Source organism: Medicago sativa, chromosome 3 (genome assembly GCF_051527215.1).
Source record: "Medicago sativa cultivar Bolivia chromosome 3, Bolivia_mono, whole genome shotgun sequence".
Taxonomy (NCBI): Eukaryota; Viridiplantae; Streptophyta; class Magnoliopsida; order Fabales; family Fabaceae; genus Medicago; species Medicago sativa.
In genome coordinates, this window is record NC_140751.1 from 103334697 (window position 1) to 103358732 (window position 24036).

Sequence of the window (24036 nt, forward strand, 5' to 3'; positions counted from 1 at the left end):
GAGTTTATCTCTCTTGGGCTCAAGATCCGAACTTATGTCAGACAATCCCAAGTTCAAAAAATAAGACAAGTTGGATTGTCTTTTCTTCAAAAATTTCTTAATTAGAATTTTTGTTCACAGACTTTGGTACTCTAGCCAACATAAATTTCAATTTTCGTTAAAGAAATTGAACATATCAAGCATATCAATTTTATTTTTCAAAATTTGCAGTCATCAATAAATACGTTAAAATATCATTTTATCATTTCTAGGTTATGTGCCATCAAGTTCACACATATCATAATTTATTAAGTTTAGAGATTTATATTCTCTAAATTCTGATTTATATGAACTGTTGGTTCATATATCTTAACTGCAATAAATAAAATTGTCTAATCATATAACATTGGAATTAAGTCCAAGTTACTCAAGTTAACAATTAAAAGTTTGTCCACATGATAAATTTTGACAAGTCAAATATTAAAATCACACAACTAATAAAATAGAAGGAGAATATAATTTTGAACATGTCATCAAAGCGCAGTCATTTTCCACAAGAATGCATGAACACAAGTCTCTCTTTAAGTCTGAGTGAACTCAGTCTTATTCCGTAGAAATCTGAAATTCAGATTCTTTCTAATTTTAGAGTAGCTAACTTCTCAGTTTTAGCACTCTCTATCAAACTAAAATCATGCTAGTTCCTTTAACCAATTAACCAAGGGCACAAAAACAAATTTAAGAATATTAACTTTTCACATTTTTTTTTCCAGATGGTTATTCCAGGATAGTATAGAACAATTCACTAATGTAATTAACAACCGAATCCATCAATTGAATTCCAAAAAATTAATTATTAGCACATAACCATCCATCCTTTAATAGTCACCAATGATGTCATATCAACGTAGGGTTCAGACTTTTGCCTAAAAATTCTTTAGCAACCACAAATGTCCAATTCGTACTTGAATTTAAGGGAAACAAGCCAAGCGGCACGAAATGGTTCGAATGTGGCTTCTAAGATCAGTATTTTCTTCTGATTGATTTTAGTGTTGTCGTTTAAAAACAACTACTTCGTCGTTTCAATGTAATTCTATAGCTTGATTTATCCTTCTTGTATCTAGGGACAACTTAACATCAGTAAGTAACTTCTTCGGTAGACAAAATGAAACGTCTTAAAATTGTTGTTTTTGGATTCCCAAACTGTTGTATTTTGGTTTTCCAAATTCTCTTTTCTACCGAAGTTGTTACTAGGTTGAGTCACCAAGTCGCTCTCTTTAAGACGTTTCGTGGCACTGCCCAAAATTGTGCAAAGCAGACTATCAACCATGCCGCCTCCAGGATAAAACAAGCCCAGCTACAACTGTTCGATTAACTACTGCACTGTAGAAAACCGTTCGAGAATTACACCTCCAATATGGTACCAAGACCATTCTTTTAATACTGAAACCACTTTAATATGGTATTGTTACCACTCTGTTATGGTGCTGAGACCACTCAAATATGGTGTTATCACCATTCTAGCTTTAATTTATCCAAAACATCAATATGGCACTACGACCACTCAAATATGGTGATACCACCATTTCTCCTCAAATAGAAAAAATATTGTTATAATATTTATATACAGTTAAGATCATTCTTGATTCCGACGGGACATTGTTATTCCAAATAGGGACTATGATCTTAAAAGTACTCTTTATTCCAAAGGGACGTATATTACCGAAGGGACTATGTTTTTAAGACCATTCTTAATTCCGAAGGGACATTAAACCGAAAAGGGACTATGGTCTTAAGAACACTCTTAATTTTGAAGGGACAGAAAAATGAGATGAGGAGAAGAATAGCTCGTTAACACAAGCTGGAGGGAGAAGAGAGAAAGAGTTCCCGACAACTCAATGAAACTCTTTGGTGTGTGGAATGCACTATGTGAGTTCTCTATTTATAGGGAAAATTTACAACTAATAAGTGAGAAACTTTGGGAACAAATAATATGAGAAACTTTGGGAACAAGTAATATATTACTTTGTGATTAAGTAATTCACATATTAGATCTAGTACAAAAATATCTTAATTGTGTACCAAAATATATTATATTATGTACCAAATATTTCAGATCAAGTACTAAAATATATTAGATTGCGTACCCAAATATTTTAGCAAAACTTGGGGACTAAGAAAACACTTTCTAATAATGATTAAATTAATTATTTAATTTCTCATTTCCAAATAATAAAATATATATCAATATATATTTTTTTCTCTAGTGCTTACTTCGTTCACATAATTATGTACCCCCATTAATTAGAGGTACACCCCCAGTATATAAACACTACTAATGTGTGTGTTCCATCCGATGTGGGACTTCCACTTTTTTCAATTCACACAACACTAGTTCTACCCAACATGGGAATTTGTGTTTAGTCTTTTTACTCAATTTCCACACATGTTCCAATATCGACCCCCACCTCATCCACCACCTATAAATCTGGCCTCCATGGTATCAACCTCAATTGCAAAAAGGATCTCCAAGCGTCCTCCTAGAAAGTCACCATGGAAAAGTTGTGTTTTGGTTACTTTATCACTGTCGGTTTTGAGATCTAATAATTGTATTGGGGTTTTTATGATTTTCATGTTTTGTTTATTTGTTTGCGTTCTTTTGTTAGTTTTCAGTTGCTTCAAGTTTGTGCTTCGTGTGTTTGCTGAAAAGCTCGAGAGCAACTCGTTTTGTTGGTACCGTGTTTTGAGTAAGAGGCTTATTGTGGTTATCACCAAATTCAATATGCTTGCATCCTTACAAATGAATTGTCAACATATGGTTGAATTGATCATTCCAAAGACCACCAATAGTCGAAATGTGCGAACACCAGCAACAATTTTTCTCCGAGGATGGATACAACTAAAGACTGTGGGTCTTTCATTAATCTTGATCGTTGGCCAGCTGTTCAAGAATTTAGTTTGGCTGTTAGGATTAGGAGTTTGGTTTATGACTGTAATTTTACCTTTTGAAATTTCTATGTGTATCAATGACATTTATTTGGCTTTCAAAATGTGGATGGAAAATGTTCCAACTCATAGCCAATTTGGTTGTACTCTCGTTATTTTAATATTTGAATGAAGCTCTTATTTTCCTGTCAAAAAAAAAAAAAGAAAATTTCGTGAGTAAGAATCTCTCCATTTTCAAAAGAAATAGGAAGAACAAATGGGACAAGAAAATGAAACATTAATTCTTAATTTTTTTATCCACAAAAATTCTCAATACCATTTTTTGATCACACGGAGAGCCCGAATCGTTTCTTTTTTTCTTTTTCATTTTCAAAATCTTAAGTAATTAGATATATAGATCATTTCAATTATAGATTGCTCAATGCTCATTTTTTCAACACTTGTTAGACTTCCAACTCACACTTACCACAACATAATTATGTGAAATCCAAAATCACATTTTTTTTGACAAAATAAAAATATTCATTCATTCAAATTGAAAGAGTTCATCGATATAATGCAAATTCGCTAAAAACAAAAAGGATGAATCTGCGAACAGGCTCACAGCATCCATGTTAATAGCATAAAACGGCAAAGTACAAATGCCTACACATATGACTATATTTAAATCTCCGGAATAACCATGTTTCCGGATCTGCAACGTGGATGGCGCCAAAGTCATTGATTGGATCTGCACTGGATCGAAGTTGATCTGACAATCTGAAGCGATCAAATACCTGGGAGAAACAAGACAAACAAACAACGTCGCACAAAGACGACGAACAACCAACGTCGCACGAAGACGACGAAATCACAAAATAAAACGAAATAGATGTGAAAATCACTTATTTCAATAAAAGGGAAATAGAAAAACGAGTTAGAGGGGTGATTTTGGGTCAAAAATTGACCCTAAATCACCCCTCTTTGGTGGATGAAGGAGAAGAAACTAGGGTTTTTGTGACGGCTCACAAGAGAGAAGAGAGAGAGAGAGAGAGAGAGAGAGAGAGAGAGAGAGAGAGTGTAAAAACAATAAATCCAAAATCACATGTAACATGCAAAACTAATATTTAATTATTACGAAACATCTACAACTCTTATGGGAAATGATTTAACGATAAGGTATATAGGGAAACTATTTTTTGAGTAATGATAAATTGATACAAAAGATTTGACACAAATACAACATCATTGGGAATTTTGTAACTACAATTAGAGTGTAAGGGTAAAATTGTCTTTTTATATCCAAACACCTCTTGAATCCGTCCTCTTCATTATTCTCTCGCGTTGAGGCCCCATCTACCTCAGCGTCGTCAAGCTCACAACACCTTCAAACTCCCTGAAAACGAGATCGAACATGTTGTTGAATAAAAAATGATGACGATTGTCGGAAAAGAAGTCATGCTGCAAAAAGATATCAACACAGGCGATGACAACGAAGATTGGACGGACGAGCATTGGTGGCGCGGCACATACAAGTGGAGGGAGCCGAAAGAGGATTCGATCGAGAACTTAAGGATGTGAGAGAGGAAAAGAACTCGGATGTTTGAGATAGAAGGATGAAAAGATAAGAGGGGAAAGGAGAAAATGAAAGCAGATTTGTGAGGAAGGTGATGGCGATGTGTTATTTGGTATGTGGTGGTCGTGGGTAATTTCGTCGGAGAAGAAATATGAGGTGGTGGTACGACGACGGTGATCGAAAGCGGAGTTGCAGTGGAGGGATGCAAAAAATAAAATAAAAATGCAGTACTTATTAACAGTTGTATACGGTGTGTGTATGTATTGTGTCAACAATTATGTGTTGAGTTATCATTGCTCATTTTTTTTAGGAAATAGAAAAACTTTTTCGTAGACATAATTTGAAACAACAATAATAACCAAGCTTTTTCTCAGTAAGTTTGGTCGCTACATGAATTAAACAATCCATAGTGTTATATCAAAAATCATGTCTTTCTCCAACTCATTCATTGCTAGATCTTTTCTAATAGTTTCTTTTATAGTTTTTTCTATTTCTACCGCTACCTCTAATGATCTGACTCCTCTCCAAACTACAGAATCCACAAGTTTTCTCTCTACATGTTCGAACCACTTAGAGCATCCACAATGGTGCCATCCATTTTATGGTACTTAAATGAGTCCCACGTGTACATATCACTTATTTGTAATTTTTTAATAGTAGTACAAATAAACACCTAATCCTTCCAACCCAGCATCCTACACAAATTTCTTAAACGAGACTCGTTAATCAACTATCAATAACTTTATATCTTTACATTTCAATTTTTTAATATTAAAAAAGTATGTGTCCCACTTATTATTAAAAGGGAAATGCTAACAAGTGCCCTAAGAGATTTAAAATGGAAACTTTGTCTTGAAACTTGTGTATTGAACACATTAAAACATCAAAAAGTAACTTTTTCTGCATAAAAGTTATCAACCGTTTCCATTTTTTTGAATAATTACTAGTGCCCTTAGGGTACTTGTTAGCAAGACTCTTATTAAAAAGTGTTTGCAAGAATGATTAATTTAATGGAAATATTGTGGGTCCCACTTAAGAATGAAATGTTTGCTTGAAATCCTGAGTCTTATAAGACCCCTAAAAATTTTGAGAAATGATATTTTAACAACCACTTTTAAACAACTTTTTTGACAACTTTCTCTCTCATACTCACGTTATACTTTTATTCTCTCTCTTCCTTTTTCTCTCTCTAATGTTATTGTCCAATAAGAAGAGAGAAAAAAAGGTTGTCATTAAAGTTGTTTGATTTTGGTTGTCAAAATATCACTCCTCAAAAATTTTAACCATGCGGAGGTATCTAATATGTATGAGATGTTAAATGTTTGAATCTCTCCCGTTGTAGATGACCTTAGGTATAGATTCTATTGTCCTTTTAAACTTAACTCAGTAGAGGTAATGCATAATATATTCAAGGTCCGGGGTTCTACCATCTTTTCTATCATAGATGATACCTTAACTCTATCTTTAAAGTCGTAATTTTTAATTCTATTTCACATATTCTTACTAGACATTTAATGCAACATCCTCATTTAAAATTTTGTCTTCAATTAACGATATTTTCACATATTATACAACATTTAAGAAAATATAAGAAAATTATAGCACAACTACGAAAAGTAGTAAAACAATACTAATAAACAATGAAATATTTGGCTTAAAGGAAAAGAAATGATAATTTTGTATGTTTGGGAAGACAGCTAAGAATCCACAAAGCTGGCATAAAAGGAACGCGCCAAAGATAAGTTGAAAACAAACGTGATAAGTTGAGTTGAGTTGAGTTGAGTTGAAGCCACGAATCTCACTCACATGATGCGTTTTGAAAAGTCAATTACTTCACGCGCCAAACTGTCATCAGTATCTGTTGTTCACCCCCACCATCTCTTCACACACAAAAGTCATAAATAAACAAAACTTAAAAAATACGAAAAAATGAAAATGAATTTATCAAAACAATTAACGACGTCATAATGAAAGATCAACGCAACGAAGAAGCAATCCTTTTCCTTTCTTCGCAAATACCCAAAATACTGGTTGGGGCCCATTTTTATCATCTTAGGCGGTTTCCTAGTTAGTAACAAATTCGTTGCGTTGTGGAATCTGTTTTTTCAAAACTGATACCGCCAAATTATACTATGCACACAAACCTTCATCTGAGCCGTTGATCAATGAAAAGTTCCAATCACAGTGGCTGTAGGTGATTATAACAGTCAAAACCGGCGTGTGATTTTAACGTTTTTTTTGTTTTGTTTTTAGCCGGCTCGTACACACTTGCATTGGACCGGGCCAGCTTTTTTTAGTTTTCATTTCTTGGTTAGGTCAAAAAATAAGAATCATCGATTCCAGAAAATTTGAACTTTATAGAGCCATCAACGATTCATTCAATTATAATTACTATATTCAAAAAAATAAATATAAAAAATCATTCATAACGATGCCAATAATAGTGAAGGCCTACCACGTGACCAAATGTCACACGCATGCTGGATCACCCTTTTTACAAAGCAAGATATGCTAGCTTAGCTACTGTATTTATTTTATTTTAAATTTGTATTCTAAAAAAATCAATAAGAGCATAGAGAAGAAAGAAAACTTCCAACTTCACTGCCGTTTCTCCTTCGATTCTTATTCTTCTTCTTCTTTTTCACAGGTAATTAAATTTAAATAAACCATAAAACTTCTACGTCGATTGATTAATTTCCCTTTACTATAAAACGTCAAGTGAATTTATACTTTGTTGAAATTGTTTGCAGAAAAATGGAGTTTGCAGTAGCAAAAGCTTTGAAACCGAGTTTAAGAAGGGAGTTTGTTTTTCAGCAAACTCTCGGCGAGGAACTTTTTAGCTTCACCGCCAACACGGTGGTTGCCGGTGAAGATTTCTCCGTTGACGACCTCCTTGACTTCTCTAACGGCGGTGATATTCTTCACCACGACGGAGATGAAGAAGAGAAAGATAGCAGTTTATCTCTTTCCTCTCAATCACTCTCAGAAGATAACAACTCAAATTCCACGGACGCTTCCTTTGATTCTTCCATTTTCTCAACCGAATTACTCGTTCCCGTGAGTTTTTCTCTCTTCGTTTCTTTTTCTCTCCGTTTTGTATTAGTAATTGAAATTGGGGGTTCAATTTACAGGATGATGACGTGGCAGGTCTGGAATGGGTTTCACACTTTGTAGATGATTCTCTCCCAGAACTATCTCTTCTCTACCCGGTTCAAATTCAAACCAACACGTGTCCTCAAAAACATGGAACTCAGCATGGAAAAACTTTACGTTTTTCAACTGAAAAAATGAAAATTACCACGAAGACCAGAACCGTGAAGAATAGAAAACCCAACCCTCGCGTTTGGGCTCAGCGCCCGTTTTTTCCGTCACCGTCTGTTGTTTTTGGGGGACCACCAGCGAAGAAACAGAAGAAAAAGCCCGAGGCTCTTGAGGCCCAAGAAGAGGGTCAGTTACAACGACGGTGTAGTCATTGCCAGGTGCAGAAGACGCCGCAGTGGAGAACCGGTCCATTGGGTGCTAAAACCCTTTGTAACGCGTGCGGGGTTCGTTATAAATCAGGTCGGCTTTTTTCGGAGTATAGACCGGCCTGTAGCCCAACTTTCAGCAGTGAAATTCATTCCAATAGCCACCGTAAAGTGTTGGAGATGAGAAAGAGGAAAGGAATGGTTGGACCGGAACCCGGTTTACCGGCTCAGACCCAAATGGTTACCACTTGCTGAGTCATTCATTAGATTAGGAGATACTCCACCAACCCGGTTTGAACCGGGTTACTTTTTTGTAAAATATTTTAGTGGTTGTAGTTGTAGTGCTAGTCAGCTAGCTAGGCAGCAGCAGCAGCAGGTAACGGATATTATTAGGAAGGATTTTTATTGTTTGTATCCAATTTTCTTACCTTTCTTCTTTTTAATTATTTAATCTAATACTGTTAGATATACCTCTTAGTCTTAGTAGATTAATAGAATTGTGATTTTTGACTTAATTCTTTCTAATTATTTTCCAACAATACAGTTTGAAGTTAATTGGAGGATTTCAACCTAAAAAAAATGTGATTGGAGGAGGAATAGTGGTTTAGGTGTGATATTTCCTAAAAAAAGCAATTTAGGTGTGGAGTTGGCCATTTATTCAAGTTGTAGAGTTAGATTTTTCTGTTGCTTCTTTGTCAAACAACTGTAGCACTGGATTGAATTAGTCAACTAAAGTCAATGTTGTGTTTTTCGGTTTAATTTTTGGAAGACAACAAAAAAATTAAATCAATTCAAGTTTTTTTTTTTTTTGAAAGAAAATCAATTCAAGTTAATTAGTTCAGTTTATTTGGAATTGCTTTTTCAAACAAAACAAAAAAAAATTAGTTTGTATTAGAAACTTGTTTTCCATCAGACAAATTAAATAAATAAAATGGTGACTTTTATTTCAATAACTTTTGAACACAAGGAAAATACGACCTTCTTAAACTCCAACTCCCTCATTCACGTGATAGCTGCTAGCAAGCCCATAGCCTCACCAATTTCTTGATATAGGTAGTCTGATTCAGATATTTATTGGAATAAACCATCAATAGGAGTAATTTATAAACTATCATCCTATATTTATTTTATTCTCTAAACTGTTAAAATACAAAGTAGTCCTTAAACTAAATCAAATCCCTAATTTTAGTTTTTAAAGTATATTAATGTTTATCAATTTAGTCTGCAACATCTTAATTTTATGGAGTATATTTAATATTTATATAGGTCAGAAACGATTAAAGAGAGTGATAATATAGTAGCTAAATTGGTGATTTATTTTATCTTTTATCTTTTTTAGGCAAGGAGTAATCAACTTTACAGAAATCGTGAATTCCAAAATCCAACTAATTGAGTGAATTTGATCTGGACTTACATATGTGAAAAAAAATCTGAATTAAGTAGGCCAATTTAAATCGTGGAATCTTTAAAACCAAGGCACAAGCTTGGAGTGTGACTGAAGCAATTAAAACTATTCAAACAATTAGGTAGCACCCATTTGAGTGACCCCCCGAAAATTTAGCAGCACATGATGGGGTCGAGTGGGTCAAGGTGGATTGATTGATATTTAACCTTTTTTTTTTTTCCTCTAGAGAGTTTACCATTTTTTAGTGAATAATGTATCATACTCAAACCGATCGAAAAAAATAAATTTTAAATTTATTGAATGACTAATGTTTATACTCTATAAATATGATCAAATACATTAGTTATTTAATAAGTTTAAAAAGTTGTATTTTATTTATAAATATGACCGAAGAGAGGACAATATATACGTTGCTTTATAAAAAAGTCGAGTTATCTTTTATCGAAAAAAGAGAAGTTGAGTTTCTTTTATTACTAAAAAATAGAAGTCTATGCATACCATGGATAAACAAGTCTATGTAGAGAAATTCTAACATGGGCACTACCTCAAATCAATTTTATTTGGGAACACACTCACAAATGAAAAAAATAATAAAAAAGAAAAGATTTAAATGATGTGACTAAATAATTTATCTTTTATTTTTTATATTTTGTGTGTTTGTGGTGCCCAAATAAATTTGATTTGAATTTGTGCTCATGTAAGAATTGCTCGTGTATAACACAAGTAGTCAAGAGATGGTATTTGAAATTATCTATAAAAATTTAGTAGTTATATTGGGATTATATATGCATTTGTTTAGAGTTTAGTAGAATTTGCCCAAAAGAACAAGCCTCAATAAAAGGTTATTTATCTTTTATAAAAGGGTGATAATGTATAGTTTACCCCAAACAAGGGTGATGATGTACAGACCCTCAAAAAGGGGTTGTACTTTATTAAATTATTGTGTATAATAATAATAATAATAATTGGTTGTACTTTATTAAATTATTGGGCTTAATACATGCTTTGGTCCCTTAATTTATTTTTGGTTTTCATTTTGGTCCCCTAACTATAAAGTGTCTCAATTTGGTCCCATAAGTCTTCCTTCGTTTACTAATGTGGTCCTCTCCGTTGGTTTTTTAATGTCTAAATTTTTTGATGTGATTTTAACCATTTGATTGCATGTCCATTGTATCTAATAGTGAACCGTCAGCACCTAATTTTTTTTTTCACTTTTCATCATCTTCTCTCTTCTTCTTCCTCATGTCTTCATTAACTTTTTCCAGATTTTTTTTTTCTTTTCAAAAACCTAAATCCACAAAAAATCCAAACCTCATATTTACAACATCACAAAAATCAGCAATCAAAATATCTCAAAAATGAAATCTGAGTTCCATCAAAAGTCACCACAACAATCACCACGCTAGAAGGGTGAACTCGCCAATCCCGGAATCGAAGTCTTCCTAATTGATTCGTGAAGGATGTCTAATGAAGTAGAACATGAGATGTTTAAGAAGTTGTAATACAGAACAGAACTTTTAAAATTAGACATTGTATTTTAATATATGTTCATCAAAATTAACATACATCATTCAAATCATTCAAACATGGAATATCAAACCAAGTTTTGCCAACCTATTTTAGAATCGAACCACAACCATGGTTTTTGTCTTTGACTACAACAACAACAAACTCATCGGAAAATCCATAGATCTTTGATGAAATTAGAAGGGGGGGTTATGTGGAAGAGAATGAATTTGTGAGTGTAGAAAATGAATCTGTAATTTCTGGAAGAGAGAGGGTTTGTTGTTGTTGTTGTTGTTGTCACAATCAATGGATTTGGGTTGTGTGTTTGTAGTTGAGAAGAGAAGAGAAGAGAACATATGAGAGAGAGCAAAGAGAAGGATGAAGAGAAGATAAGGAAGATAGAGAGATGATGAATTTGATTTGTGTTTTTTTTTTGGGATTTGATGTTGTTGCTATTGTTGTGTCATTGCTGTGTTTGGGTTGTTTTTTAATGAATTGGTACAATTTTTAATAAAAAAATTTCTGGGTTTGTAATGAACATTATGAACAAGTTGATGAATTTTGTGTTTTCTGAACAAGTTAATGTTGTTGCTGGTTTGAGCGTTTGAGCAACACGTTTAGTGGAGAAGAAGAAAAAATTCTGGGCTGGTATGAAAAATGGAGGAAAAATTAAGAGGAGTATGAAGAATGGAGGAAAAATTAGTTAGTAAATGGTACACTATAAGATAGAATAGACATGCACAATCAGACGATCCTCTTTTTAACTAAAATATCAAATGGTTAAAATTAAAAAAACTTAGTAAGGTATATGGTGGACCACCTATAATGTTGGCCCACCTTAGACATTTAGTGTTAAAAACAGACGGAAATGATCAAAATGGAAAACGGCAGAAGAATTATGGGACCAAATTGAGACACTTTATAGTTAAGGGATCAAAATGAAATCCAAAAATAAGTTAAGGGACCAAAGCATGTATTAAGCCAAATTATTGTGTATAATAATAATAATAATAATAATATACAAGATATAACTACATGGAATAGATAAAATTATTCTATTCTTAGAAATCGTGGTTGAGCCTAACACAACCCCACAAAACCGGCTTGTGAGGTGAGGATTGTCCCCACTTATAAACATATTGTCAGGCCATGTCCTATCCGATATGGGACTCTTAACATTTATCAAACACATATTCTTATTTTCCACTTCTCTTCTACTTCTAAGGAGAATTGGGGCCAAACACAATTTTGATAAAGCTCTTAATTAAAAAAGTAACTTTTTTGTAAGGAAGGAAATCAAATAGAAGTGACATTCAAAATAAGTTGTTAAAATGAACTTTTGGACAACTTTTGAGAACTAATTCTCGGCAGTCCAGCCTTCGAATCTCATATGTGCCATTTTTTATTTTATTATTTATTTGCACAAATCTCACATGCTTGCGTTTCGTTTTATTGGATTTTTTTTTTTTTTTTTTATATTTGAGTTGCTGGATACATATATTTTGGTCTGAAGGATGAAGCTACATTTTTTTTTTTGAAAGGAAAGGATGAAGCTACATATTCATTGCGTTTTATTTTTTTTGAAAGGACATTGCGTTTTTTTTTTTTTTTTTTGAAACAAACAAAACTTAGCTCATATCATTTCTTAAATAATGTTGAATACAAAGAGGAGCATAATCATAAACATGACGACTAGCATTTGAAATGGCTGCCTTTGCTAAGGTATGAGCAACCATATTCGCTTGACGTCGAACAAACTTGACCTCAAAGTTGTAATGTAATGCTAACAAACCTCTAATCTTAGAAACAATGACATAAAATTCAGAAATACCCGCATTATCCGAATGAACAGCATCCACAAGCACCTTGGAGTCTGTTTCAAATATCACATTTTGGAAGCCTCTACTCAAAGCCCAAGACATAGCATGCCACAACCCCAGTGCCTCACCCTCATGTGGAGACAGTTCCGGTCGCGTCCAAGAGGTTAATGCTGAAACAAATAGACCTGCATCGTTACGAACACAACAGCCTATCCCGGTGCTGTCCGAAGTTCGGTGGAAACTAGCATCGACATTACACTTAAGTCTGCCATATTCTGGAGTTTGCCACCTCATATTAGAGTCAATATTAGCTTGTTGTCTGCCACTGTTACGCAAATCCTGGACCGCATACCACTCCTGCCAAAACCGGTTAACATTCAAGCATATATCATGTGCACTTAAATGCTTTTGGTTCCAAATCATATCGTTTCTATTGTTCCAAAGTCCCCACACCAGCATCATGAAGCGTTGAACTATTTCTAGATTCTCAGATGAGCAAATATCCAGAATCACTTCTGCCACAGTCACAAAACGCTGCAACCGATTTCTAATTAAATCATCCAGCCCTGCTATAGTCCAACATTGCATACTAATAGAACAATGGAAGAAAACATGCAGCTCATTTTCTACCGGATTTAAGCACAATTCACAATTTAATGGACACGTCACATGTCGTTCTTGGAGGCGTTGTCGAGTAGGTAGACATCCTCTACAAACTCTCCAAATGAAGTTTCTAATTTTTGGAGGAACTCTTGCTTTCCATAAACTATTCCAGTCACCAACAGCTTCACACCTATGCCCTCCCAACAGGTTTCTCATCATAAAATTATAACCCGAACGTACTGTGTAAATACCGTTGCGCTCTTCTCCCCAAATCAATTTATCCTCACCATCTGTGATGTCCAACGGAATGGCTGTAATTTCAGAAGCCATTTGTGGAGTGAATAGAACTTTCAATTTATCTTCATCCCACCTTCTCTCTCCTGGACGCATTAAGTCAACAACTCGGAGATTGTGAACTTCCTGAACTTGTGGAGATTGAAACCATCTTGATCCTTCCCCTCGCACCCAAGGGTCATTCATGACTCGGATGTTTGAGCCATCTCCCACTCTCCATCTACATCCATGTAAAAGAATATTGCGAGAAGACCAGATACTACGCCAAGAATAGCTTGGATTATGACCGAGTTTAGAGTCTAGAAAAGATGAATTTGGAAAATACCTTGCTTTGAGAACTCTAGCCATTAAACTCTCCGGATTTCTCAATAATTTCCAGCCTTGTTTTGCAAGCATGGCTGCATTGAAAGCTTTCAAATCTCGGAACCCCATCCCTCCTCTTGATTTGCTGCATTGAAAGGACATTGCGTTTTATTAAAAGCAATATTATCTTTTTTTTTGAAAGATTAAAAGCAATATTATCATTTTGTTTATTAATACATATGTTGCATTTTACTTACATATATATTTATCATGATCAAACAACATTGATAGACCTTTCAAAAAAAAAAACAACATTGATAGAATGACAGGGGTTGTCTAATTTTAAGGTGATTGAAAAGAAAAAAAAATCAGTAGGAATAGAAAAATAAATCACTCACTACTAGGGCTGGAAATGAGTCGAGTCGAACCGAACTCGTCTGAGCTCGACTCGACTCGATAAGAATCAGCTCAGCTCGAAACTCGACTCGAGTTCGATACGAACTTTTTTTTTAACTCGAGTTCGGCTCGTTTAAAGTTCACGAACAACTCGGTTTGGCTCGTTAGGTTCAACTCGTTTGCTCGAGTAAGATAATTCAAAACATTTTTTTGTTTTGTTTGTCAAAAATGTATATCTTGACCATTTAATTTATTTTAAAAAAAATTAAAATAAAATAAAATCATTCACCTAGTTGGTCTTTAAGACCACTAAGGAAAATAGCAGTAGCACTTAATGTTAGTACTACTGTAGCATAGTTTGTAGCATTGTTAGGATACGCTTCTCTTTTATAACTACTGCCCCTCTCTAATGTTGTTAAACTCCCCGATGTGGGACTAAATTTAATGCAAATATCTTTGGTTCAAAGCCCGTACAAATATGTTGTTAGCGTCTGTTCTTTTCATTCTCTTTTATTATAATTATTGTTAATTGTTAAACAAATTAGTATTATTTCCTCTGCAAACAAGTACATAAATATCATAAGAAGTTTGTACTCTATTAATACTTACTACCTAATATATATCGAGCTAGCTCATGAACCAACTGAGTCGAACTATGTACAACTCAAGTTCAGCTCATTTATTTAACGAATTTATTTTCCAGCTCAAGTTCAGCTCATTTGGTTCATGAACCAAGTTCAACGAGTTAATTGTCGAATCGAGTTCTGAACTATTGTCGAGTTGGTTCGATTCATTGCCAGCCCTACTCCCTACTGATAAAATGAGTTGGTTAAAATAATTTTAACATTATAATTTTATGCATTTAGATTTATTTCTGAATGTTAGTTTTTAGTACCAATTAAAATATTAGTTGCTCTTAATAATTTATTACTTTTTAAAATATATTGCAATTAAGGCTACTAAAGAAATTCCTTTACGTAAAACTCAAAATTTAGCAAAGTTGAATATTCCACGGAATCGCAATTAAGTTAAAAAAAACAACAAATACCCCAAACAACTTCAACTTCAACTTTAAAGTTCAAATTTTCAACTTTATTCTCAAAGTAACTTTTAAACCTCAAAAAAGTAGGGCCAAACACACTCTAAGTTTATTGAATAGTCAAATAAACTATAACCATAACTATAAGATGTTGAAATGTATTGCTAATTAAAGGCCCTAAAGCAACTAATTTAAATTTTTATCTCGTATTTCATTTTGATTTTAATCACTGTGAATATTGTCTCCATTCTTACCTATTTAATTTAATAACTAATCAAATATATCAAACATAGCTACTCACCGAAATTATAAAAATAGATGTAGACTTCAGTGGGCGTTGACAACTTCAAGTAGTGTAGTGAGTCAATATAATGCTTGAAAACGTGGGCTCCTCGTCTTAATCCTTAATTCTAAATTTTGTATTTTGTTAGTGTAATGTGATTAGTGTTTTTTAGTGTCCGTCCATTACAATCTTAAGTCGTGACTGCATGTGGGTGAATAGTTGTTGTTGGTGGGGCATGACATTATTTCTAATTGTAGGACAAGATAATCAATCAACAATGACGATATAAGGTAGAAGCAGCCATTGAATGAACAACGTGCATTGGGTGGATGAGGATGGAGGATTGATTATTCATGTATTGAATCTTTGGACTAGTGAAAGTTGAAACAATCCTAATTAAAAAGGCGTAAGGTCCATGCTATTGGACATGACTTGCCCACCACTTTGAGGGATCACTCCATGTGAAGATGATATAATGATAATGCTTTAATAACTAACTCAAGTAAAGACGTTAAGAGCTAAGAAACTAATATAAGGAAGTAGGAAAATATATGTTTTTTTAATTATAAATTATAAAATTACTACTATTTGCTACTAAAAAAGGAATATTTACCATAAAATAAGATGTCTTTTTATCGTTATTAATAAAAATATATAATCTGAATGGAAATGAAATTTAGTCCTTACAATACACTCAATTTATCATTTGTTATTTTAATATTTCTTTTTTTTTTTGTTTGTATTCTATCTCTTTATAATATTTTACATTATATTTTGATATGTTGAATCCAAAGGATAAATAAGTTCGATCCCTCAATTTTAATTTATTTTATTTTTTGATAAAAAAACACCGCTCAAATTATGCAAGACTCGTAAGAACATCTGTTGTATGGTCGCCTCTACTTCGCTACACTCCAAGTGTTTAGTCGTAGATGTTAGTGTGTGTTAAAAATCTCAAATTGAATGAGATGTAGAATAGAAATGTTTTTACAAGTGATGAATAATCATCATATTACAAATTTGTAAGAATTGAATTAAGCATAATAACCCAAATTTTAAGAATGGTTGCACAATATACTTTCCAACGTGAAACCTCCGTATAAACATCTTTAGATATAACATCCTAAACTTGATAACTACTTATACCCTGAGTAACTAATTGAAAAGATCGCAACAAGAAAAATTTGAGGTAGAGGTAGGGTTACATTGACACCAAGAGTGTGAGTGTGAGTACTTCCTAATTTGGTTGAAATCAATGGTTTGTAGCGTGTACGTACGTATATTGGCTCACAGTCACACAGTTGAAAGAGAAAGCATGTACAAATGAGCAAAATAAAGACCATCTAATTATAACTACTTCTAACATCTTTAGATATAACATCCTAAACTTGATAACTACTTATACCCTGAGTAACTAATTGAAAAGATCGCAACAAGAAAAATTTGAGGTAGAGGTAGGGTTACATTGACACCAAGAGTGTGAGTGTGAGTACTTCCTAATTTGGTTGAAATCAATGGTTTGTAGCGTGTACGTACGTATATTGGCTCACAGTCACACAGTTGAAAGAGAAAGCATGTACAAATGAGCAAAATAAAGACCATCTAATTAGCTCCAACAAACAGCAAGACTTTTACTTTCCCAACTCGAGACTTTGATCTTGAATTTGAAACACACAACATTTATCTTAAAATGGTAGCCGTTGGATCTATTTGGGAGTTGGAATGAACTATATAGGGCTTTCCAGTTCCACTCCAACCATTTTGATTTTCGACATTATTACGTACACGTCATGGCAACTAAACTTTCACATATGCCCAACGCAACAACTAGAGGATCTATGACTATATATAGTACTTACTAATATTATATTGCTTCCAAATACTCTTTCCTATGTTACATCTGTTTACAAATAGGCTTAATAGCATTTTTAGCCCCCTAACTTTTTCAAAGTTGCGATTTTGGCCCCTTAAGGAAAAAAAAACTACAAAACAGCCCCTTAAGTTTTACAACTGGAGCAGTTTTGACCCCCAAGGTCAATTTTGACTCGGTATACGCTGACGTGGCACCCTAAGTGAGGTGCCACGTGTTATTTTTAATTTTTTTTTTTGCCTTGGGGGCCAAAACTGCTACAGTTGCAAAACTTAGGGGGCGTTTTGTAGTTTTTTTCTTAGGGGGCTAAAATCGCAACTTCGTGAAAGTTAGGGGGCGAAAACTGCTATTTAGCCTTACAAATACCAATAGGGCAAGAGAGTCCTATCCAATAAATTTTTTATTTTTTTGGTGCTGGTCAGAAGAATTCCACCTGCAGAAGGTGGAACAGATATTCGAAATTATGTTTGGTATTGAATGAAATATGATCACCGCATAATTAATTATGTGTATTCTTGAGTCAAACAAAACTCATAAAAACTAGTTCTAACTTAGTTTTTTTTTGAACAATAAATAATATAAGCTTGTTTAGCAAGAAGTTAATTTGGACATGAAAAAAGCTTGAATTTTCTTAGAGCCAGATACGAGCATACATGATGACGCATAATTAACAGATGCAGAAAACGTTTACTTTCATGGAGGAAAATGAATGATAAGAAGACAAATGTTTAAAGCAGGGGGAAAAGAAAAGAAGCCACTTATTTTCCGGTAAAAAAAAAAGTTCACTTTCATGGAGGATGGCCAAAGACAAAGGCATTTAAAGCAGCAGAAAGAAGCCACTTCTTATCTGAACCTTTTCATCTAGAGGGGAACAGAGGTCCTTTTCATGGAGAACCCACTTGACTTGACAATTGCAAATAATTGTTTTTCATTTTTCGGCTCATTATTAGAAATTTAAAAGGATATAACTTAGTCAAAATTCAAGTCCATATTGTAATTTGCATATATACGAGGGTGCATGCATAGTCCTCCAAAATAAAATGAGGGCGTATAGTGGGGGATTTTACAAAAGAGGTGTGTTGGACTGTTGGCCAACGCAATGTAGAATAAGAATCTGGAAAGTAAACAATGAAAGATGCCAAAGTGACTGTTTAATTTATTGTCTTGGCAGAGACCACTAGCTCACTTGAATCCCCATGTCCAAAATCTACTCGAATAAGCTCACTTGTGGCTTGATTGTATTAGCTCACTTGCAGTAACTTAATAAAGGAATATATCCTTCAATGAATTTAATAACTATGCAATGTAAATTTTAAACCAACTTCAATTCATATTGCATATGATTAGATGTACATGTAAAATATATGCATGCGGTTAACACATTTCAATTAGAAGTCAAAGTTCAAATATTCAATAGGCCTTCAATAGGAATATAACTTAAAAAACAACACCACCAAAACATAAGCAACAAAAGCTAATGCACAACTTACATTAGTTTGATTAAAATCAGTATAAACACGACCTTTAGTTTTTAGTTTAGTAACACAACACAACCAATGTTTCCTTGTGATTTTGTAAATATTTTATCTCTTTAACACATATACTAAGACTTATTTTTAATATAAAATATAAAATTCAATCATACGAAAGAGAACATGAGATGTAAAAAGTAATTATGCCTTCTCCAACAATCAGATTAGAGAACATGTATCATTCGCTATTGTTTCCCATCTTCTGACTGGGTTTTAGTTGATGAAACTTGTTGTTCCCACTTCAGCCTTTGCTATGAAACACCAGGAAATTACACCTTTACCCCCATCAGCAATTAACTGCTGCGGAACAAGGAATATCGGCAGTTAACTACCGCCGGGTAAGTTTTTTTAGCAATCTCAAAAGTGGGAACAACAATTATCTTAGTTGATTTGGTTGTTCGCTTTGAAGACTATGTTAGCCCCACAGAGACAACAAATAACTTGGATGACACACAGCTCCCTGCCAAATCCCAAGCCATTTTGTTAAGAAGACTTGCAAATAGTCAGAAGGCCAACCCAAAAATTCAAGGAGGCTACTTTCCCCCTACCCCCAACATCAGGTCGGAAGTATGCATCCAAACAACTGCCAAATTTTGCACGGCTGAATACATACTTCTGAACACTTTATGCTGCCTGGATACACACTTTCAGAAACATGGATAGCTTTTTAATAGCAAGTGAAGTAGGTAAAGTAGTGCCCAAAACTCAGAGGGTACACAGCCCTTTAAGTCCCAAGCTGCCAGGCATCTAGAGACTGCAAATAGCTCAAAGGTCGACCTAGATAATTTAGTAAGTAAACTATGTAAAAAAATGCTTTCAACAGGTAATTCATCCTAACATTCCATTAATAACAATGATGTTTCAATTTATTCCATTAATCTTCTAATCCGTAAATAATAATTCTCTCTATTTTTTTCTTTCTTTCTGAAAACTAATTCTATCTACTTTCTGATTGGTACAATTCAATCCCAACAACCAAATACAATCAATTTTAACATGTTAATGAGGGCCGGGGATACTACACATGAAGTTGAGGGTGATTCTGTGAAATTTACCCAAAAATGTTACAAATGAAACTGCAGGTCTTGTACCAATGGAAAACAATGGCGCTCCTTTGATCTCCGAAATGCCAAAAAAAAATTGTAAATTGAGACCATAACACAATTCACCTTTGATTACATGGGAGACTATAATATGATGCGGATCACGGCGAGACCCACTGCAGATATGGAGATAAGGGTACCTATGCAGTATTTGATCACATCATACTTTGCAGCTTCTAACTGGGCTCTCAATGCATGAATTTCCTAAAAGCAATATAGACTTCAATCCAAACTGAACGTTCTCCACTTCAATAACAAAATACATAAACAATCACAAACTTACCCGATCAAGTTTGTTTGTCAGATTGGTGGTTTCAGTATTTTGAGTAGCAAGCTCATCCTGAATGCGTCTGTGATTAAATTTGAAAATAAATAAATGTGATGATAACTTAGGGTTAAACCATAAAGAGGTTACTGCATCAAGAGCACCACAAAAAATAGAACCATGTTTGCAGTTTTTCAATTACCTTCTTTCAAGATTCAAGTCCAATCGTTGCCCAGCAGTGACTTTGTCAATCTCATACCTGTCACAGACAATCAATAAATAATTAAATATACAATATAGTACAATCTTAGGGAGTGAAAATCAAATTTGCTTCAGGTGGAAAAATATTTGAGTATAAACTTCCAAGGTACAGACCTCAATTCAGTCCTCATCTTATCTATGTCATTACGAAGCTTTTCAGTCTCGCGTTGCAACAAAGAAAAATGATGCTCCTGCATCACCAATCATCAAAAGGACGATTTAAACATCTGATGGAACTATGAAATTTAACAATTACAATGTCCTGTCCTGTGTTCTCAAAAGTATAACATAGAAAAAACCCACAGGAAAGTGCATAGTATGCCTATAGAATATGCCTAGCTATCTGTTGAGATGTTGTGGTAACACATTGACTAATGAGAATCCGAATACACAAAAGACTTCAAATATGTCAATACCAAATCCAAACTCCAAATATTGCATCTTTATTTATAAATCCGGGGGTGATATTTGAAACAAGAGACAGAGCATTTGATTTCCATCCGCAGAAGCAGTTGAAGATTTGGAAGTTGAAACTACTGAAAGATATGCTTCTGCAGCTGTTAACCTCAGCCAAAAACCAATCACTTTCCCCTAATTTCTTATTGCATCTAAGTTTTTCCTCTTTTAGTAAAATACATCTAAATTTAATGCCTTGTTTAGGAATAAAGTTACAGTGAGGTCTACCGTCTACAGATAAAGCATGTAATAGGGCCAGTGCACCGATAGAAACTGGTATCTATATCGTTTACTTAGAAGAGAAACAAGAAGTTTATTATATATGAGTAAACACTGGATTCTGTTTCAACAGAGGGATGGCAATATTACATTAATTTAAACCTGAAACTGAGACACAAATTGAAATAGGAATAGGATAGTCTACAGTTACAAATGGTTCCCTTCCAAGAAATTCGAGAGTCTCTCCCTTCTAAGAATTAGATATCTTGGCCTCTCATTCCCATAAACTTTCAATAAACTATCCAATAAACACTTCCCCCTTTCTTTTCTCTATTCATTCCTATAAATAAATAACATAACTGACAAATCAGAAAAAGATAACTGCCGTAATAAGAAGCCTAACATGCACCTTCCTACGTAATTAGAATCATGCAATGTTGTCGTCTAGTCAGAGTGATATTGATTCACTCCAATCACCTACATGTATACATAGATTCCCCAAACCCCCTGCCAAGAACAAAATGAAAGCCAGAGTTTGTATCAACATCATATTAGACAGCTAAGTCTAAAGTATAAATAAAAAATTACTTGCTCTTTATGACAGTAATAAACTGATAACTTCTTTTAGACACTTGTTTTGTTGACACAATTAAAAATCGCAAGAGTCGACGTGATTTTCCTGGGAACTGACTACAGGGACGAACAAAAAGCTGAAAGGAGTTCATGAGACCATGAACTTCCAATAATTGTCATTTAGGAATTTATTAAAACAAGTTTTTTTTTTTAAGAAGCTAAACTAACTTTATTAAAACAAGTTATTTGCAGAACTTCAGGAGAGATTTCAAAGGCTCACAAAATGCAAATTAAACTGAAAGGTAGAAAAAATAAATGTGTCTTATTTCCATATACGTGATATTGTGATGAAAAAGGTGCTGGCCATTACTATATAGTTTAGTCAGTTAGCATATTTAAATTTTACCCCGAAAAAAGAAGTGAAAGAGAGGTCCATGCATATATAATGCAGCAATAGCAGTTAGCCTTTGCAGTTTACTAAGTTCTTTTTAACAAACCATGCATTATGGCAATATGGCCTACAAGTCTAGGACTCTACCCATTTCTTTTTCAACGTCTTGTAAACAGAGTATAAAAATAACCTCACGAGAATGCTTGATTAATCTTCTGACACTTTGAGATTTTTAGTAGTCTACACTATATGACATCTCAAAACTCGGTGTCCTGTCCCCGATGCTAAACCTTCTGTTTGATAGATACAGTAAAAACAAGCTCCAAAAATATATCATCATCACTCCCATATTCTTATTATAAAATCTCTGAATGTTCAGGAAAAGTAAATTAAAATTTATTGGTCTTTTAAAAGGGTCTTTCACAAAGACCAGAAAGAGTGTGAACCACGGGAATTACTGGCAAACTATACAATCAATTTTTTCACCATGTTTTAGGACTTATCTTTATTGCAAATAACAACCTAACCTAAAAAGATATTTTGCACATTTGTTATTTGATGTTTGTTTGAAAAAATGCAACAAATGCTTATGGTATTGTTAAATATTAGTAAAAAAAATGAAAGGAAAAGCTTGTTGACCCAATTGTATGGAAATTTGGTTTACCTGAGAAGTTTTGACTTCAGATTTGAACTTAGAGAGATTAGATTCTTGCATCATCTCAGATTTTTGCATATCGGATTTAGTAACGAAAGATTGAGCAACATTTTCCAAGCTGTCATTAAGAACTTCAGTGATTGCCCAAGTTATCGCCTCCGCTTGTTTTGGAGGAAGCCCGTTCGTCTCTAAATTCCGTACCTAGGTAGGTAGGTACCCAAATTCAATTCAATTCAATTCAATTCAATTATTATCACAGCATCGAAGTAATAATAATAATAATAATAAGATGAAATTAAACTTACGAGTGCAAGTGTATCGACGAGGAATGCGCGTTTAACGTTGGAATCGACGGCCTGTGAAACATGCCTGGTGCTAGTAGAAGTAGAAGAAAGGAATAAAGAAGCGACGGTGAAGCGAGATTTTGAACCCAAATCAAAAGCACGTTTGTACAACGCCATCTAATCCAGAGAGATAGAGAGCTGATGCTTTCTTAACTACTACTACTCATGCTGATGCTTGCTTGCCCCAAAACCCGCTTTCTTCCTTCTTTCTTATCCCACCAAATATTAAAATTTTAGTTTTTCATTTTAATTATTATAAATATGTAATTTTTTACTATTTTAGTAATGACTTTAAATGATATAAAAAAGTAAATTGCACTGCATCTTTCTATTAGAAGTTTGAATTGCATTCCTCTTATGTTATATATTAAGGGATGCAAGTTTAGATTTTAACTTATGAGGGAAGAAGAATGTAATTCAAACTTCTCTCAAGGGTGAAAGGTATAATTTTTTCTAATATGTTTTGTGTAAAAAAATAATGGAATGTATAACACCGCGCCTAGAAAATTTTCAAAGGGAGTTTTTGATTTAAATGAATATTGAGCAGAAGAACAAAACCCCCCAAAATCTTCAATCTTTGTTGTTTATCTTTGCTATGTATACAGGCGAAGAACAAATCCCCAAAGTCTTTAATATGTTAAATGAACATTCATCATATTAAACGAACCTTAAGTTTTTAAGATTTGTGTGTGTTTTGGGCGTTAATTTGAGTCGCTATGATTTGAGATTCCGGATTTTGTTTTGATTTTCAAAAGTTTGAGAATAAGATACAAT

General features: G+C 33.7%; 2 protein-coding genes across 2 annotated transcripts; one reads left to right on the top strand and one right to left on the bottom strand.

Annotated features, from left to right (window-relative positions):
• The first annotated feature begins 6999 nt into the window (after nucleotides 1–6999).
• On the top strand, nucleotides 7000–8414 carry LOC146943197 (GATA transcription factor 7-like). The gene is made up of 3 exons (XM_085757301.1): nucleotides 7000–7124; nucleotides 7228–7534; nucleotides 7609–8414. Exons 2-3 carry the CDS (start codon nucleotides 7232–7234, stop codon nucleotides 8197–8199), a joined length of 894 nt encoding a protein of 297 aa, XP_085613427.1. The 5' UTR covers nucleotides 7000–7124; nucleotides 7228–7231; the 3' UTR covers nucleotides 8200–8414.
• Nucleotides 8415–19809: 11395 nt separating this feature from the next.
• On the bottom strand, nucleotides 19810–23443 carry LOC146943198 (coiled-coil 90B-like protein (DUF1640)). The gene is made up of 6 exons (XM_085757302.1): nucleotides 23224–23443; nucleotides 22928–23119; nucleotides 20739–20815; nucleotides 20566–20622; nucleotides 20382–20448; nucleotides 19810–20302 (listed from the first exon to the last, which is right to left on the bottom strand). The coding sequence occupies exons 1-6, from the start codon at nucleotides 23377–23379 to the stop codon at nucleotides 20183–20185; spliced, it is 669 nt and encodes a 222-aa protein (XP_085613428.1). The 5' UTR covers nucleotides 23380–23443; the 3' UTR covers nucleotides 19810–20182.
• Between the last annotated feature and the right edge of the window lie 593 nt (nucleotides 23444–24036).

Bases quoted from the DNA above. Each gene is read 5' to 3' on its own strand.
- LOC146943197 (XM_085757301.1), top strand. From the start codon at position 7,232: ATGGAGTTTGCAGTAGCAAAAGCTTTGAAACCGAGTTTAAGAAGGGAG. The intron at 7,535-7,608 runs GTGAGTTTTTCT...TTCAATTTACAG, and splicing joins CAACCGAATTACTCGTTCCC to GATGATGACGTGGCAGGTCT.
- LOC146943198 (XM_085757302.1), bottom strand. From the start codon at position 23,379: ATGGCGTTGTACAAACGTGCTTTTGATTTGGGTTCAAAATCTCGCTTC. The intron at 23,120-23,223 runs GTAAGTTTAATT...CTACCTACCTAG, and splicing joins TCGTCGATACACTTGCACTC to GTACGGAATTTAGAGACGAA. The intron at 20,449-20,565 runs GTAATTGAAAAA...ATTTAATCACAG, and splicing joins GACTTGAATCTTGAAAGAAG to ACGCATTCAGGATGAGCTTG.